This window comes from Microcaecilia unicolor, chromosome 7, assembly GCF_901765095.1.
Source record: "Microcaecilia unicolor chromosome 7, aMicUni1.1, whole genome shotgun sequence".
In the NCBI taxonomy this organism is placed as follows: Eukaryota; Metazoa; Chordata; class Amphibia; order Gymnophiona; family Siphonopidae; genus Microcaecilia; species Microcaecilia unicolor.
In genome coordinates, this window is record NC_044037.1 from 242,045,391 (window position 1) to 242,062,481 (window position 17,091).

Below are 17,091 nucleotides of genomic sequence, written 5' to 3' on the forward strand. Positions count from 1 at the left end.
AACAAAAAATTATGCTTGTCATTGCAGTTATAAGAAAGTTGTGATGAAGCTATGGATGTTTGGGACATGAGAAAATTATATGTAAATGCTAGTCCCCACACTTTCCATTTTTGGTGGTTTTCAATTAGAAGACAGGCAAATTACTGCATAATGCTTTAACACATTTGCGGTAAGTCTTTTTTCCCATGTTAAGCATTTGTTAGCACTTAACACAGTTAAGTAAAAGGGCCCCTAAGTTTTCATAGCAAGAACAGTACACAAGAAAAGGGAGAAAGAGGAGGCTGAAAAGCAGGAGAGGTGACAGAATGTAAGGTTTGCCCATGTGTGCTGTGTACTTCTCTATGTACAACCAGAGATGTAGTATCCTGCCTTGTCTATGTACAACCAGAGATGTAGTATCCTGCCTTGTCTATGTACAACCAGAGATGTAGTATCCTGCCTTGTCTATGTACAACCAGCGATGTAGTATCCTGCCTTGTCTATGTACAACCAGAGATGTAGTATCCTGCCTTGTCTATGTACAACCAGAGATGTAGTATCCTGCCTTGTCTATGTACAACCGGAGATGTAGTATCCTGCCTTGTCTATGTACAACCGGAGATGTAGTATCCTGCCTTGTCTATGTACAACCGGAGATGTAGTATCCTGCCTTGTCTTCTGTGGCAACACAGTTTTCTCTGCTCCTCTCAGTATGTAGTCCAACCAGAACCAGTCAAACAAACCATGAGCCTTTATTTGTAAACATGTGGCATATTTCCATTACCAAACCTATTTGAAGTGATAGTCTTTGGACAGAAGTCACTGTCTGCATAACAACTCCTTTCTTTCTTTTTAAATAATCTTCATTCCATTAGATATTCTCTAGTCTTTCTCCCCTTAATCCTTCATCATCAAGTCAACTGTGAAAACACCATTCCAGCTACGATTAGCATTATCTCACTGACTGTGAATTAATGGGTTTAACTCAAACAGCAACAGTCAAAAGATACTCTCCAGTTATTCATACATTAAAGTCCTATTTCCAAAAGCCATGCAACAGCCAAATAGTTACTAAATTCTTTCCTCCACATTTGCTTTCATCTTCCCTGGATGAAAATAAATATGGTTTATTTTCTTTTAAGAATTTAAACTGGGCAGACATGTCAAGAAAATGATACCTCATTATAATTTTTGTGGTTACCTGCAAAATAACTGTACATCGGGAATGTAAACATCAATGTCGTAGTCTTATTCAGCATGGGATTGATTTACTGCCAGGGACGGTTTAAGGCATGAGACAGGTGAGGCAAGGTTCAAGGGCACCAAAATCCTGCCTCACCAGCGTAGCCTTCACAGCAGCCAGAGCGAGCTGCTGTGCTCTCTTTGCTCAGCTGCCGATACCACCACAGTTTTAAACACGGTGCCAGCGGTTGAGCAGGGAAGAAAGAACAACAATGAGAACAAAGCAGTATGTTTTTGCTGCTGTTTTAATGAGGTAGGGAGCCAATGCAGGCTTGCAGGTGGGGGGGTGGGATGCGCAGAGCTGGATAATAAAGATCTGAGGGCCCTTTTATTAAGCCGTGTAGGCACCCACGCACATCCTACATGCATCAATTGTGAACTACCTGGCTACCTCCTGGCCTGGGCTGTAATTTTATTTTTTACGTGCGTCCACTACGTGCACCGGAAAATATTTGTTATTTTCCGGAGCGTGGCGCTAACCGGGCAGTAATCGACATTGTACGAGTGTTGGACAATTACCGCCCGGTTAACGCGTGAGACCTTACCGCTAAGTGAATGGGTGGTGGTAAGGTCTCATACCCAAAATGGAAGCGCCAATTTTTATTTTGCCGCACGTCCATTTTCGGCAAAAAAGGGCCTTTTTTGCAGGTGCGCTGAAAAATGGATCTGCGTGCGTCCAAAACACATGCCTACACTAGCGCAGGCCATTTTTCAGCGCACCTCAGTAAAAGGACCCCTCAGGCAGGCCTCCAGTGCAGAATGTGGGGTGGGGTGGCCAGGCGTCACTAAGGGAAAAATTGACTCAGGGTGCCACAACTCTGATCCAGCCCTGATTATTGCCCATGTGCCATAATCAATTCAATCCTTACAGTATTAGCGTTCTAAGTAAATATAATATAATATTAAAACCAAGAATCTCCTGTACCACACAGGGGTCTTATACTTCCAGAGCAGCATTTCCACATTTATATGATCTATGAAATGTTTCTAATTCTTCTAGGAGTGTTCAGTACACATGCCTACCTACCTTTGGATATAAACATGTTTTACCACTTACTGAAAATACTGAAGAGTTCAATGAAATTGTGAAGAAACAGAGAATTTCAGCTAATATGGACACTCCGGAGGGCGGCTTTGATGCAATTCTGCAAGCAGCTGTCTGTAAGGTACAAGAGCCCTGCAATTATAGGCCTCAACAGTATGATAATGAGAACAGTTTATTCATTTTAATCATTGCTGGAACCAATTTACACTGGCTTTACTTCATTTCAGAAGAATAATCTCCCCTTCCACATAATAATAATAAATATACTAGCAATTTTAATCTGTGAGTTTCTGGTATGTTAACTGCATAGACCTATGTCATTATCTGTTGTGTGAAATAAACTTCATGTACAATTATTTAAATTATTTATAATAATCGTTACTCACTGAAATACTAAGCACTTTAAGGGCCCTGTTTACTAAAGTGTAGTAAGGTTTTGCAGTTACCATATGGTAATTACCAAAATAACACACTGCAACTGCAAAAACCTCTGTGTTAGCTGTCAGAGGTATTTCTAGCATTTTGGGGAGGACTGCCATGAGGTTAACACTAGGAAAAATTGGCTACCATGGGTAAAAGATCTGAGAACACAACTAGCGTTTTTTTTGACCTAAGGGTGTTGCCTCAAAAACCCCCGGCTTAGTATCAAACAAGCTCACGGGGGCTGGGCTGTTTCATCACTGGCAAACACCCCGAGTATTAAGTAATTTCTTTGTGTTTAGACCATAAAAAGCTATTAAGCTACTTAGCTTTTTACTTAGCTTTTTCAAAGTAGTCCGGAGGTATAGATTTTCTGTTTCTTGAGATGACGCCAAACACGACCATGACCTACGATGGCCAGCGTTTCGTTACCTGCCTCAGGGTCATTAGGTCTGCGTCTATCTAAACTGCAACAGAAAAATATATTAGTAAAAGTTAGGCTTTAACATTGTAAAGGTATACATTCCTTCTTTCAGAGTTACCTAGACTCGAAAACCAGCACTTCTACGGACAAGCTGAATGAAAAAATGGCCTCTCGATTTAAATACCTTCCTACGTCAGACGCCGGAAGTTGGCATGGCCAATCAGTCAATGTTCGTTTAAACTTAACTGGAAATAAAGTTCTATAGTTCAAAAAAAAAATTTTTCTTCTTTTTTTCTCTTTTCTTTTTATATTAAATGAAGAAAGATTTTTGTAAATGTATATATATATCTTTACCTTGAACTGCAGCACCCAACCAACCCATATTTCTAACTAGAAAAAATGTCCCCATTCAATTTTTCCATTTAGACCCATTGGAACTAATGAGTGCAAACGATGTATCCATCTTTGTTCGCATTGGAACAATGATCTCTTCTTATTGCCTCCAATTCTGTTGGTGGAAGCTTCCATTTGTTGCAGCACAAAACATCGTAGCTCCATAAAGGAGTGCTGAGCTCTACCACAGTGAAGAGCCAAAGGTGTAGTTGTCTTTCTTGTGTGTATCACACTACGATGCTCAATCAGTCGAACCTGCAGCATGCGTGTAGTCTGTCCTATATATAACTTCTCACAAGGACAGATTAAACAATAAACCACATAATCAGATTTACAGTTAGTATTGACATTTAGAGTAAATCTTTGTGCAGACACAGGATGAACAAATTCTTTTATTTCTATCATCACTTCACACATGTTACAGTTGCCGCATTTTTTATGTCCTTCAAAAGTAGAACTTCTCTGTGTGAGCGAAGGTAGTAGAGATGGGCATAGAAGTTCTTTCAGATTCTTTGATCGACTGTAAGCGAAACGAATCTTCGTATCTGTGAATGTTGGTAATGTTTGTAGTATGCCCCAGTGATCCTTAAAAATCTTCATGATCTTATGTGTGTCATTGTTAAACCGTAGGACACAAGTGATGAGTTCTTGTTCATCACACGATTTTCTTTTATCATCCTTGGAGTTAAGTAACAGTTCCCGATGATTAAATTTGGCTCTGCGATATGCTTGTCGTACTGTCTGTTTTGGATAACCTCTTTGAAGAAGTCGTTTATTCAACGTCCTTGCCTGTTCTCGAAAATCAGTCTGTTCTGAACACAATCGACGATATCTTAACATCTGAGAGAACGGAAGGCTCTCCTTAAGACATTTCGGATGACAACTTGTATATTGCAACAAGCTATTAACATCAGTCTTTTTTCGGTATACAGTTGTGTCAAAGGATACCTCACCTCTCTTAACCTGTACATCCAAAAAATTAATTACTTGCTTATCATGATGTCCTGTAAATTTGATCGTTGGATGGCATTGGTTAAGGTATTGGATGAATAATTCTAAAGTGTGTTCATCTGCTTCCCATAAAAAGAAAATGTCATCAATAGATCTGCACCATAACTTAACATGAGACCAGAAAAAGCAGCTGTATACAAATTTCTCCTCAAATAGAGACATGAACAAATTGGCTACTGAAGGTGCTAAAGTAGCTTACAATCTAATAGACAAAAAATAAATAAAGTAAGCAAATCAAATCAATTAATGTGAACGGGAAGGAAGAGAGGAGGGTAGGTGGAGGCGAGTGGTTACAAGTGGTTACGAGTCAAAAGCAATGTTAAAGAGGTGGGCTTTCAGTCTAGATTTAAAGGTGGCCAAGGATGGGGCAAGACATAGGAGCTCAGGAAGTTTATTCCAGGCATAGGGTGCAGCGAGACAGAAGGCGCGAAGTCTGGAGTTGGCAGTAGTGGAGAAGGGAACAGATAAGAAGGATTTATCCATGGAGCGGAGTGCACGGGAAGGGGTGTAGGGAAGGACGAGTGTGGAGAGATACTGGGGAGCAGCAGAGTGAATACATTTATAGGTTAGTAGAAGAAGTTTCAACAGGATGCGAAAACGGATAGGGAGCCAGTGAAGGGTCTTGAGGAGAGGGGTAGTATGAGTAAAGCGACCCTGGCGGAAGATGAGACGGGCAGCAGAGTTTTGAACTGACTGGAGAGGGGAGAGGTGACTAAGTGGGAGGCCAGCAAAAAGCAGATTGCAGTAGTCTAAACGAGAGGTGACAAGGGTGTAGATGAGGGTTTTGGTAGAGTGCTTGGAAAGAAAGGGGCAGATTTTACGGATGTTGTAAAGAAAGAAACGACAGGTCTTGGCAATCTGCTGGATATGAGCAGAGAAGGAGAGAGAAGAGTCAAAGATGACCCCAAGGTTTCGAGCTGAGGAGACAGGGAGAATGAGAGAGCCATCAACAGAAATAGAAAACGGGGGGAGCGGGGAGGTGGGTTTGGGGGAGAAAATGAGAAGCTCGGTTTTGGTCATATTTAATTTCAGGTGGCGTTGAGACATCCAGACAGCAATGTCAGACAAGCACGCTGAAACTTTGGTTTGGATGCAAGGTGAGATATCAGGGGTAGAAAGGTAGATTTGGGAGTCATCAGCATAGAGATGGTAGGAAAAGCCATGGGATGAGATTAATGAACCAAGGGAAGAAGTGTAGATAGAAAAGAGGAGGGGACCAAGAACAGAACCCTGAGGCAGGCCGACAGGCAGAGGGATAGAAGTAGAAGAGGATCCACCAGAGTGAACACTAAAGGTGCGGAGGGAGAGGTAGGAAGAGAACCAGGAAAGGACAGAGCCCTGGAATCCAAGTGAGGACAGGGTATCGAGAAGTATGCTGTGATCGACAGTGTCAAAAGCAGCGGAAAGATCAAGAAGAATGAGGATGGAATATTGACCTCTGGATTTAGCCAGTAATAGGTCATTTGTCCTGTTTGTCTTGATTAGATTGTAACCTCTGTTGAGCAGGGACTGTCTATGCTCAATGTATGGCGTCGCGTACTGTCTACTTTCTGTCTTGCCTCTGAGACAGAAGTAACCTTCTGGAGATCTCCTGTGGGGGTGGACCCTCGTGTAAATCTTTACTCCCCCAGGCAGAAATCCAGGCAAGAAAAACTCTGGCTACTAAATAAGTATTACACATAATAAATGTTTATTCAAATTGTCAAAGAAGCCAATCAGTAATTATTGAAATAGTAACAAATAAACTCCCAATTCAGTATAATATGTAGCAAATAAAAACAGAGTTTTCCCTGGGAGTTGTCAATATGTCCACCTGCTAGTGGACACACTGAGGCTCGCCATCCTCAGTTCTGTTTCCTCTTAAATACTTTCTTCCTTTCTTCATTATCGTAATTATAATTACCCTTCCTACCTAATGAATATGCATCTTTCCAGAATATTTTGTTTCCTGTTATGATGAATCATGTTCCATCAAATTCTATCATTTATTCCTTCATTATATTGGCAGTTAGGGCCTGTCATGCATATAAGCATAAGTTTTCATTAGATAATGGGTAAAGTTACTCTGTTATTACCCCCACCCTCTTGCTAAGGCTATAATTTTGCTCATACCCACTTACTTCTCCTTTTGATTGTTTATTTGGATACAGCAGATGTCCTTAGTCACAGGAGTCTCTGTCTTAGTTGCTGACCAGCTTATCACAAGTTAGCATAGGCCAAATGTCAAACCACAACTTTAGAAGGGTAGTTTGCAACTCTTAAATCTACTCCCAGCTCAAGAAAAGCAAAATAGCTAAAATAAACTCTAGAAATATGTATGGTTTTCACCTTTTTATGGCCTCTATGATATACAGTACGTTTAGTAGAGCTATAGAAATAAGTTGTAGTAGTAGTAGTTCCTGGGACAACAGAGGGTTAAGTGACTTGCCCAGAGTCACAAGGAGCAGCATTAGGAATTCAACCCAATTCCCCAACTTCTCAGCCCACTCACTAGCCATTAGGCTACTCCTACACTCCATGCATTGACCCTCCTTCCCCCACAAAGCAGTTAGCTACACTTCTTGAGGTGACATTAACTGCTTTATGATATTTGCTACATTAAGGGTTCCTTTTGCAAAGCGGCAGTACACGTACCACTGCTTTGCCACTCGTCAATCTGGCACTACCGCAGGAGCCTGGTGGCAGTGCCTGCCCCCAATGTGTGCCATTTCCGGCACTGAAAAAATAGTTTTATTGTTTTAGCACCGGGGGCTTACCTGGCAGAAATCGGGCAGCTCCTACATACTGTCCGGTTATTGCCAGGTTAACGCAGGAGCCCTTACCGCCTCCTAAATAGGAGATGGTAAGGGCAACCCCCTGGAAATGGTTGCGCGACAAGTGTTACACTTACCGCATCGCCATTTGCATTTTTTAAAAAAAGATCTTTTACTTGCTATGGTAAAAGGGGGCCTCGGCGTGTAGCAAATCCATGTTCCGATGAGGCTGCAGGGCCCCTTTTACCACAGCTTTGTAAAAGGGGCCGTAAGTGAATGCTCAGTAATAACCTCTGTGTTTGAATTGGCATGCAATAACTGTTGCCGTGTGGTAACTAACACATTAAACAGCTAACACAACTTAGTAAGTAGGGTCCTAAGAGAGGTAAAGGCAAATTTGAGCTTTTTGTACAGCCAAGTGGCTATGTACAAAAGTGGGAAAAGTCTAAATCAGTCAGTCCGATTGGCTGCTTCCACTTTCACCAGCTAACCAGACCCAAATTCATGGCTCATTCCATGGCCTTTAGCGTGTACTAATAGCGTGTGCTAAATCCATTAGTGCACCTTAGTAAAAGGACCCCTTTATGAGCCATCAACTTTGTGGAGGTTATTTTATAAATTTTATTGCATTTAAAATGCTTTTTTATAAAAATTATGTCACACTTAAAATTACACATGTTGCAAATAGGCATGTACTTGTAGCTTGCTCAGGGGAGGAGTTTGGCCAGAATGTAGGCGGAGTCACAAGGCATAACCATCAGCCCTACAATCTAGGTGCTGGATTTGCACTAATATTATGGGCATCTATTTGTCTTTATAAAATAGGCTACAAATAGATGTCCCCCTGCCCTGTTAACCTAGGCACCCAGTTATAAAATGACTCTCTAAATGTTTAATTGAATATACCATTTAAAAAAATAATATATTACAATTACAGGAAAAAATTGGCTGGCGAAATGACTCTTTGCATCTCCTGGTGTTTGTAAGTGATGCAGATTCTCACTTTGGAATGGATAGCAAGCTGGCTGGCATTGTGATCCCAAATGATGGTCTTTGTCACCTGGACAGCAATAATGAGTACTCCATGTCAACTGTGCTGGTAAGACATGGTCTTATCTGAATGCAGATAGTGCCTCAAACATTTGTACCTGTCATCTGCTTATTTTTTTTTTATCAAACTGATTTCTTTTCATGTCTATGAATTATCTACATATTCTTAAGCATGATAATATCCATAAAATAAGTGGAGTGTAATTAACACATTGTGAAGATGTAGTATTAGCAATATATTACAACATTTTAGAAGACAATTAGCCTAGCAGTAGACTGTTGTGATGTTAACAGAATTCTATGGCTAACTCCTCCTTTCTGATGGATTACAGGCTGCAGGGAACCAGAAGAGAAGTTACCTCAAAGTTCAGCCTTTTCTCTCTGGTTTATCACTGCCAAATAAATGTAACTCATTGAGAGGCTTGTTTGGTGTTTAAGTGTAGTTTACAGAGTCATTGCCTAATTACTACAGCTAAACACAGGAATAAAAATCCTCTGAACAGAAGATTCATTCCTCTATACACTGGAACTATGCATGTTCTTATGCCCAGATAAATTAGCCATAGGAAATGTAAGTGCATATTTATGTGTTTCATTAGGCAATAATAAAATCAGATCTGTCCAGATAGTTTTTCTTTCATTACTTCTGCATTCTTTGTGGGTAGAATTATTCTCATGGTTTGCACAATGGTTCACAGGCTGATTGCTGCTCCCTAAGGAGTCCTCTTACTAGCTGCAATAAGTGCTAGCTCATGCTTACTGCAACTTTAAAAGGTTTAACGCGTGATGCACTGAGGCATCCTGCAGTAAAATCCTAATGTGCACGTGCAAACCGCATTCTAAAAGAATTCCCAGATTTTTCTCAGAGGGGGTATTTCTAGGAGTGGAGAGTGGGCTTGACAGCATTTTTATTTATTTAAAATGTTATGTACCACACAATCCAAAAGTTCTCAAGGGCTTATAAAATGTACATACATAAAATCAAAGACTAACATAACATTACAAAACTCACTAAAATAAAATTCAAACAATCAACATAAAAATTAGCATGAATAAGTTAGCGCAGCCACATTACCGCACACTTGCTGATTAGCACGAGCCTACAGAATGGGTAGTGGTAAGAACTCATGCGCTAATTTTTGTTTTGGCCACACACTAGTGACAGCATTAGCACATGGCAATTAATTTTATTGGGAAAATGGAAAATCAGCCATTTTCCTGTTGCAGTAACACTTAGTGCGAAGGAAAGATACATGTAAAGGCATGCTAAGGCCATGTTTTACCACAGCTTAGTAAAAAGACCCCCAAATATTCTATCTGGCTCAAGAGGTTTGACTTATGTTTTATTTTAAATTAGGGAAAAACAAACAACTGGAGTTGGTATATTTTTCATGCTGTAGGAGGCAACTTGGATAAAGTAGTGTGGTGGTCATGTTAGTCCACTTTAAAGGTTAATAAATACAATGAAAACAAAAAATGGAAAATAAGGTGATACTTTTTTATTGGATTAACTTCGACTAGCTTTCAGAGGCCAAAACTTCCTTCCTCAGGTCAAGACAGTATGAGCAAAAGATGACAAAATAACAGAATATATAAGTGAAACATAAAAGCATTCCATTGACAGTCTCAAGGGAAAAGGGAAGGTTGGGGTAGGGAGGAAGCTAAAACAGAAGGAAAGATGAATGGGTGATCAGAAAATGACAAAGCAGCAGAATTGTGTGTTTTACCATGTGATAGAAAACCCAGATCTTCGTTATGTCCGTTGTCATTAGTGGCAAAGTATCTTATCATTTTAACTTCAAATGTCTTATGTTCCTGAATTATTCTTTTTATTCTGTACTTTGTTGATATTTATTTCTGGAATAGCTCTAGAACCCTCTAAACTTCTAACTTAATGGATTTCAATGGCTATGGCAGTGAACTTTTAGGGCCCTTTAACTAAAATATTAAGCACTTTAAGAACCCTGTTTACTAAAGTATGGTAAGGTTTTGCAGTTACCATATGGCAATTGCCAAATTAACACTGCTATTAAATAGCTAATCCGTGCTGTTTATTGGATGTTAATAAGCAATTATCAGCACTAATTGGCATTAAGATTTACGCACATAACTCGCTAACTGTATTCTGTAACATGATATGTGTAAATTCCAAGTCACATAGTTGAAAAGGAGGCATGATTATGGGCGGGTTATGAGCATTTTGAAAATCTATGTACATTATTATAGAATACACCTGCTCTGTGCCTAATTTAGGCGTTGGGATTTAGGCCAAGTAAAACATGGCCTAAATGGATGGGACCAAATTTGGTCATGTGGAGAGCTGCTCAGTGTATTCTATGTACCACACAGAAATTTAAGCCAATTCTATAAAATGTAAGCGTACTTTAGAGAATACGCCTAGGCATATTTTCTTATGCAGATTTTTCAGGCACTATGTATAGAATCTAGCCCTAAGCCCAGTTCTAGCACACTTTAGTAAAAAGGCCCTCTGTTGGGGAAAGCAGTTGAATTGATACGCCCAAGCTGGGGTTTCCTAGGTGAGTGTAGAACCTGCTCCTAAAGCCGCCACATGCTAGACCTGTTTTTTATTCTTTATCTACGGCTGCCTTGTGGAACATTACTGATATTGAAGTAGTGTAATTGCCATGTTGATCCATAACAAACAAAATAAAATAAGACAATAGCTTGTTATTGGACTAACAAAACATTTATTGACTAGTTTTCACACGTTAATACCCTGTTTCCCTTTCTTCTCAAGCTTATCCCTTTAATGTAAGTAGAAGGGTCAAAGTTCTTTAAGATAGGATAATGCAGCTATTTCTGCATCAACACAGAAATACAGTTCCCCAATCACTCCTGTGCAATAGTGGTAACCTGTCAAAATATTGCTTATATATTCTGCACAGTCATTGATATCTTGATATATAGAAACAAGAAATGTAAGACTTCAGCTTGCAGCTACATACCACTCAGCTGCTTGTAGCTGTTTTGCGGTTTAAAAAAAATATATATGTGGATTTAGTATAATAATTTTTAATATTATTTTATGATTTTTGATTCATTTGCATGTTTGTTATGTATATAATTTTTGGTTTGTTTAATTTTAATTGATTATTTCATTTAACAGTTTTGCCTCTGACATGACCTTACAGGCAAAATGTGGCCACATCAGGCACTGTACCTTTCTGTGTAATTAAAGCTTTGTATTTATTCCATGCTGGTGGTCTGCTGCCTTCTTTCTGATATGTGCACATTGCAGATCTCCTGCCTCTCTTTTGATCCATCACATAACATTATACTTGCTCCAAAGATGTAAACATGTCTATGTACTCTATGCATGCACTGACATCATTTATACATTGCACACATTCAATGCAAATTCACCCCTACTCTAACCAAACTATGCCCTGGAGGATTTAGTGATTACAGGGGTGGTACTGGATTAGTTCAGAGGCTTTTTCAGTTACTGTCCACTGTTCTTAAGTTCTGAGAATAAACACATTTGTTTGTTCTGCCTGTCTGGAATGATAAAGAATCCTGGTGGTTTGTGTGTTGGGTCTATGAGTGCTTTCTGGAAACTGTGGGACCACTGAGAGTATGGCTCCATTAACCTAGAAATCACTGCGGATAATTTGAGAGTTGGAGACTCACTCAGAGGTGGTTGTGACACCTAGTCATTGGGAGGAGGTTGCCAGTGTAGAGCACAAGCAGAAGGTGTAGGCGGACCTGAGCTGTGCTGGGGATAGACCCCTAAGTGGCCACGTGGTAATCCAGGTGGGTGGCTAGGGCATTTTGTGACACCTTGGTATGGTGCTGCCTACTACAGTCTGTCATTATAAAGGTTTGGTATAGATATTCAGAAGCTCCACTTGTGTATTTATCTCTTACACTCTTGGAGAGTATTTTTACTGAAGTAGCCTTTCAAGTTTTTATTGTTTTCTTTTTTGTTCTTTCAAATTGAGGTGGGAGAAGGTGTATGTGTGGAGGGGGGGGGGGGTTGGGTTTATTGGCTATGTCTCATTTTGGTTGCTTTGGTTGAATGTTATGGATGTGCATGTTTCTAATTGAACTCCAACCATCACAGGCAGTCTGACTTTTCTTCCTCAATGAAAGCCACGGAGGGCACCAATTTGAGTTCTGAAAAGCTTGTTCATGTGCTTACTCTTGCACTCAAAATTTGAAGGATTATCACCGTAGGTAAATCTATACTGAGATGGTTTAATTATGCTGTTAAAATGTCAATAAAGAATTCATCAAATATGTTTTTCAGTCCCTGATCTGTTGAATGTCTGCTTTACAGTCTGGCTATAATGCAAATATTCTCACTGTGTGTTATACAAACTCATTCCATTTCTCTTTGATGTTATTTTCTTCTCCTTCTAGGAGTATCCAACAATTGGGCAGTTAATTGACAAACTTGTGGAAAATAATATTTTGCTCATTTTTGCTGTAACAAAAGAACAAGTCCATTTGTATGAGGTACGTAGATAAAACTGTTACTATTTTCATCTATTTCCTATTCAATATTTGTTCTTACAAGGTCAGGACCTCTACTGTTACAAACTGAGCAAACATTCCCCAGAATCTTTGCAAATGTAATTTTAAACTATGAGGAAATATATGCAACAGAAAGGCATTTATTTAGAAAGAGAATATCACATGACATACTTAATAACTTTTATCAGAAATTTAAGAAAATGATAGCTTTGGATGCTGGCCACCAAAAGCAATACCCTCTTGAATTTTCAGAAGTTACGAAGCTTTGAAAAATTAACTCATTATCATCACCAAACCTGGCTATAGGAATGAAGCAACATTACTGGGCCATATGAGGGGTGAAGGAAGGGGATGTTTGACACCCCAGATATGGGCCTATAAAGAGGAAGCAGACAAAGGGATAAGAAAGAGTGAGATGTAAGTAGACATCAGAAAAAATATGCAAATAAAAAGAACTAGCTGTGACATGGGAAGGTAGAGGTTAAGAAAAGAAACAAAGAATTTAAAGAATTTAAGGGAATGAACAAAAGTAAGCTAACAGATTAGTGACAAATATGAAAGGGCAGGGAGAATAAAGAAAGATGAAAGACTACAATTAAAGAGGGCCAGGAGAGAAAAAGGAAATAATTTTAAAAGGCATTTCTGTGCTTAAAACAGTTGTTTAAATGCAGAAATCACCAGTATGAGCTAGATTCTATATATGGTGCCATAAAAATCAGCACCAAAAAAACACTATTCTATAAATTGCATTTAAAGTTAGGTGTGGTTTATAGAATAGCACTTACACCCGAGAATTGCACCTAACTTTAGGCGTGTCCATTTGTGCCAACTGAAATGTAGTGCAAACGTACGCACCTACATTAGGTATGTATCCCCATTATTCTATAACAACACGCGTTAATTTTAGGAATGTGCCTGTTACGCCCATGCCCTCTTTTATCAGATTGCATGTAAATTTTAGACATGGAACCAGCACCTAACTTTATGCACATAAATGCCACTTAAATCTAATTAGTGCCAATAATTGCTTGTTACATAGCCAGTTATTGGCACCAATTAACTCGTTATTCAATTAAATTGTATGTGCAAACTGGGCACATGCCGAAATTTGCATGCACAATTTTTGGCAACTTTTATAGAATTAGGGGGTATATGTGTACCTAAACTTGCATGGATACATTTGTCTGACCTGAGTATTTACTAAGCTGCTGTGATCTTTACTATGGGAGTCACTAACCTGCAGAGCATCATCAGTACTACAGGTTTGTGAATCCTGCAGTATATATAAGTTTGAATTCCTGGTTGCACTAATGCAGAGAGAGGGCCTTAAGTCAGGCCCACTATCTCTAAAAAGGGCCAATAGTAATTTAATTCTATGTCCCTCCCATTCTCCCCCCTCCCACCCCACCAGCAGAGACCCACTGATCAGAATTTATTTATTTATTTTTGTTACATTTGTACCCCGCGCTTTCCCACTCATGGCAGGCTCAATGCTCAATCCCCCCACACCCTCCTCCCAGCTACTGAAAAATGCATCATATACTAGCAAATAAATATCAGGTTCAACCCACCCAATTACATCAACAGATTACCAACAAACTCATCCTCAAACCTTTAATTAACCATCATAAACCCTTGATCTTTCTATTTCTATTGAAGGAGCACCCAAAGAGGTAACCCTCATAGATTCACCATATTGGGAACAGACTTGAATCACAACATTGAGATAGGAGAGAAACACAGGGGCCATCAGAGAGACAAGAAGGCAGGACATCAGCAGGCTGGGGCAGGGCTCAATCCCAAGGGCTTAGAAGAGAAAAAAAAATCTCCATTGGCATCAGCACTATGGAACACCAGCTAACCAATATTGAAATGCTGCAGAATTTTCTGAAGCAGTGCAAAAGCACATATATTACTTTTTAATTCCACACATAATCAAGATGAGACCAACAATTAGCCATAGTGCCACTTTCTTGGTAGCAAAGCAATAGGGAGCCAGTGCTTGAAGATGCTGTTAGGACAATCTAATGGCGCTCACACCAACACGTTCCTCTCACACTCCATCTAGGTCCCTTCCACGGGTTATTTTCTTGCCCAGCAGGGCTCACAATCTAACGTTTTATCTAATGTGCTTACAAACCAGGAAAAGAGTAATTCTATAATTTGGTGCTCACATTTACATGCCATCCCCCGGATTTTTGTATAAGGCACAAGTTATGCGTGTTAAATTGAGCATGTATCCAATTTACATGTGCACCTAGACTAACGAGCCAATTCACTGTTGATAATTGGCCAATAACAACCAATTATCAGCACTAATTGGCAGTAATCAGGATTTATGCTTGTATATTTTTAGGTGAATTCTAAAAAAATGTGTGCGTAAATCTTAATGAGCGTAGCCAAGAAGGGGCATGTCCATGAGATAAGTGTGGGCATTTTAGGGGCATTCCACAAATTTACACATAGAATTCAGGGGAATGCACCTACATTTAGGCATGGGTATTTACACCAGGTTATCAGTGGTGTAAATGGTCACTCCTAAATGTAGGCATGTTCCCCAGTCCTATGTGCTGTTCTATAAACCATGCCTAAATAAGCACTATTTTTAGAAGCACCTATTTTTTAGATGCCATTTATAGAACCTGGCCCCATATGTGCGTGTAAATGTATAGACTACTACTGGCACGTTCATGGGTAAATGTACACATGCATGTAAATTGCAGCAAAGCGACTAAGTGCTACTCTATAATGGTGTACTTAAGTGGCTTACCCCAGGATTCTATATAACGTGCCTTAATTTCTGCATGGAAATCGAAACATATTCTATAACAATGTGCGTAACTTAATTGGTTAACTAGCCAATCAGCGCTGTCAATTGTATATTAACAAGCAATTATTAGCACTAATTGGCATTAATCAAGATATATGCACACAACTCGCTAAGCATATTCTGTAACGTGGTGCGCTTAAATTCCAAGTTGCATAGTTGAAAAGGGGACATGGTAATGAGTGGACATGGGCATTTATAAAATCTACCTGCTTTGTTATAGAATACACCTGGTCTGCACCCAATTTAGGCATTGGAATTTATGCCAAGTAAAACATGGCGTAAATGGCTGTGACTAAATTTGGTAGCATAGAGAGGCATTTGGCATCTTCTATATGCCGTGCACAAATTTAAGCCTATTCCATAAATATAGCAGTACTTTCGAGAATATGCCTAGGCATATTTTTTTTCCGCATGGAAGTTTGAGGTGCCTTATATAGAATCTAGCCCATAGTACCTAAATGCAAGAAGGGAATTCATATGTGAGGGGCGTGGGCAGTGCTGGCACTTATGTACACAACTAGCTGAATACTTTAAATTACAGACACCCTTGCTGCATGTAGGAGCCCACAGTTATGCTAGATCTATGGCTGGTGTAGCTGTAAGCACATAAATGTAAAGCGCAGCCATGCTGGGTTACACTAATACTCTATAACAGAATTTTCACCATCAGATGCCATTATAGAATAAGCCAGTGCTCTTCAATGCAAGGTCCAGGGGCCAATGCCAACCTCTAGAGACCTCTGGAGCAGCCCTTCATCATTCTGGGGTTTTTTCCCCTTACACTCAGTCTCTCTACCCAACCTCATGACAGAAAGGAGGAAGCGAATAGAAGAGCCCACACTTGAAGGACAAGGCATTTTCAATAGACAAAGAGAATGCATTTGGAAATGCCCAGCTCCATGAAATAATAAAAAAAGGTTTGAAGGCAGGCTGGTGGGATAGATGTCATTGACATACACTGGTCAGCAGGTTGTGGCCTCACATGGGAAGATATTTGGCAGCTCTCCTACAGCTCATTTGGATCCAAAGTGACCCTGACTTAAAATTAGTGACGAGCACTAGAATAGGCTCTCACCATGCATGATCCAGCACAAACACCAAAGGTGATCTAGGGAAATGGAGAATAGACACAAGTTCAACAAAGCAATTTTTATTGGAGAGAGACCCAACCTGGCCAAGTTTTAGCTTTGCCTTCATGAGGGATCTCTAGGTACTTCCAAAACAAACTCTATGTGGTTCAGTAATTGAACAGATGCACCAGTAGAGCTGACATCAGACTCCGCCAATGCTGTTTATTTGTTGAGCTTGCATCTGCTCTTCGGTTCTCTGGATCAACTTTGCTGTTTGTGCTGCATGTGTGTTGCTGCAGAGGTCCTTCTCCTGTTTCTTCTGCTCTCATCATGCATCATCAGAGTGTCAGGCACCCACGTATGGAATTTCTCCCTTG

The 17,091-nt window shown here is 39.8% G+C and overlaps 1 protein-coding gene across 1 annotated transcript in view; it reads left to right on the forward strand.

Annotated features, from left to right (window-relative positions):
• Window positions 1-17,091, forward strand: part of ITGB6 (integrin subunit beta 6) — a 147,238-nt gene that overhangs the window by 9,777 nt on the left and 120,370 nt on the right. Inside the window, 3 exon segments of the mRNA XM_030208990.1 lie at window positions 2,222-2,387; window positions 8,205-8,366; window positions 12,701-12,796. Coding sequence (XP_030064850.1) covers window positions 2,222-2,387; window positions 8,205-8,366; window positions 12,701-12,796 — 424 coding nt within the window.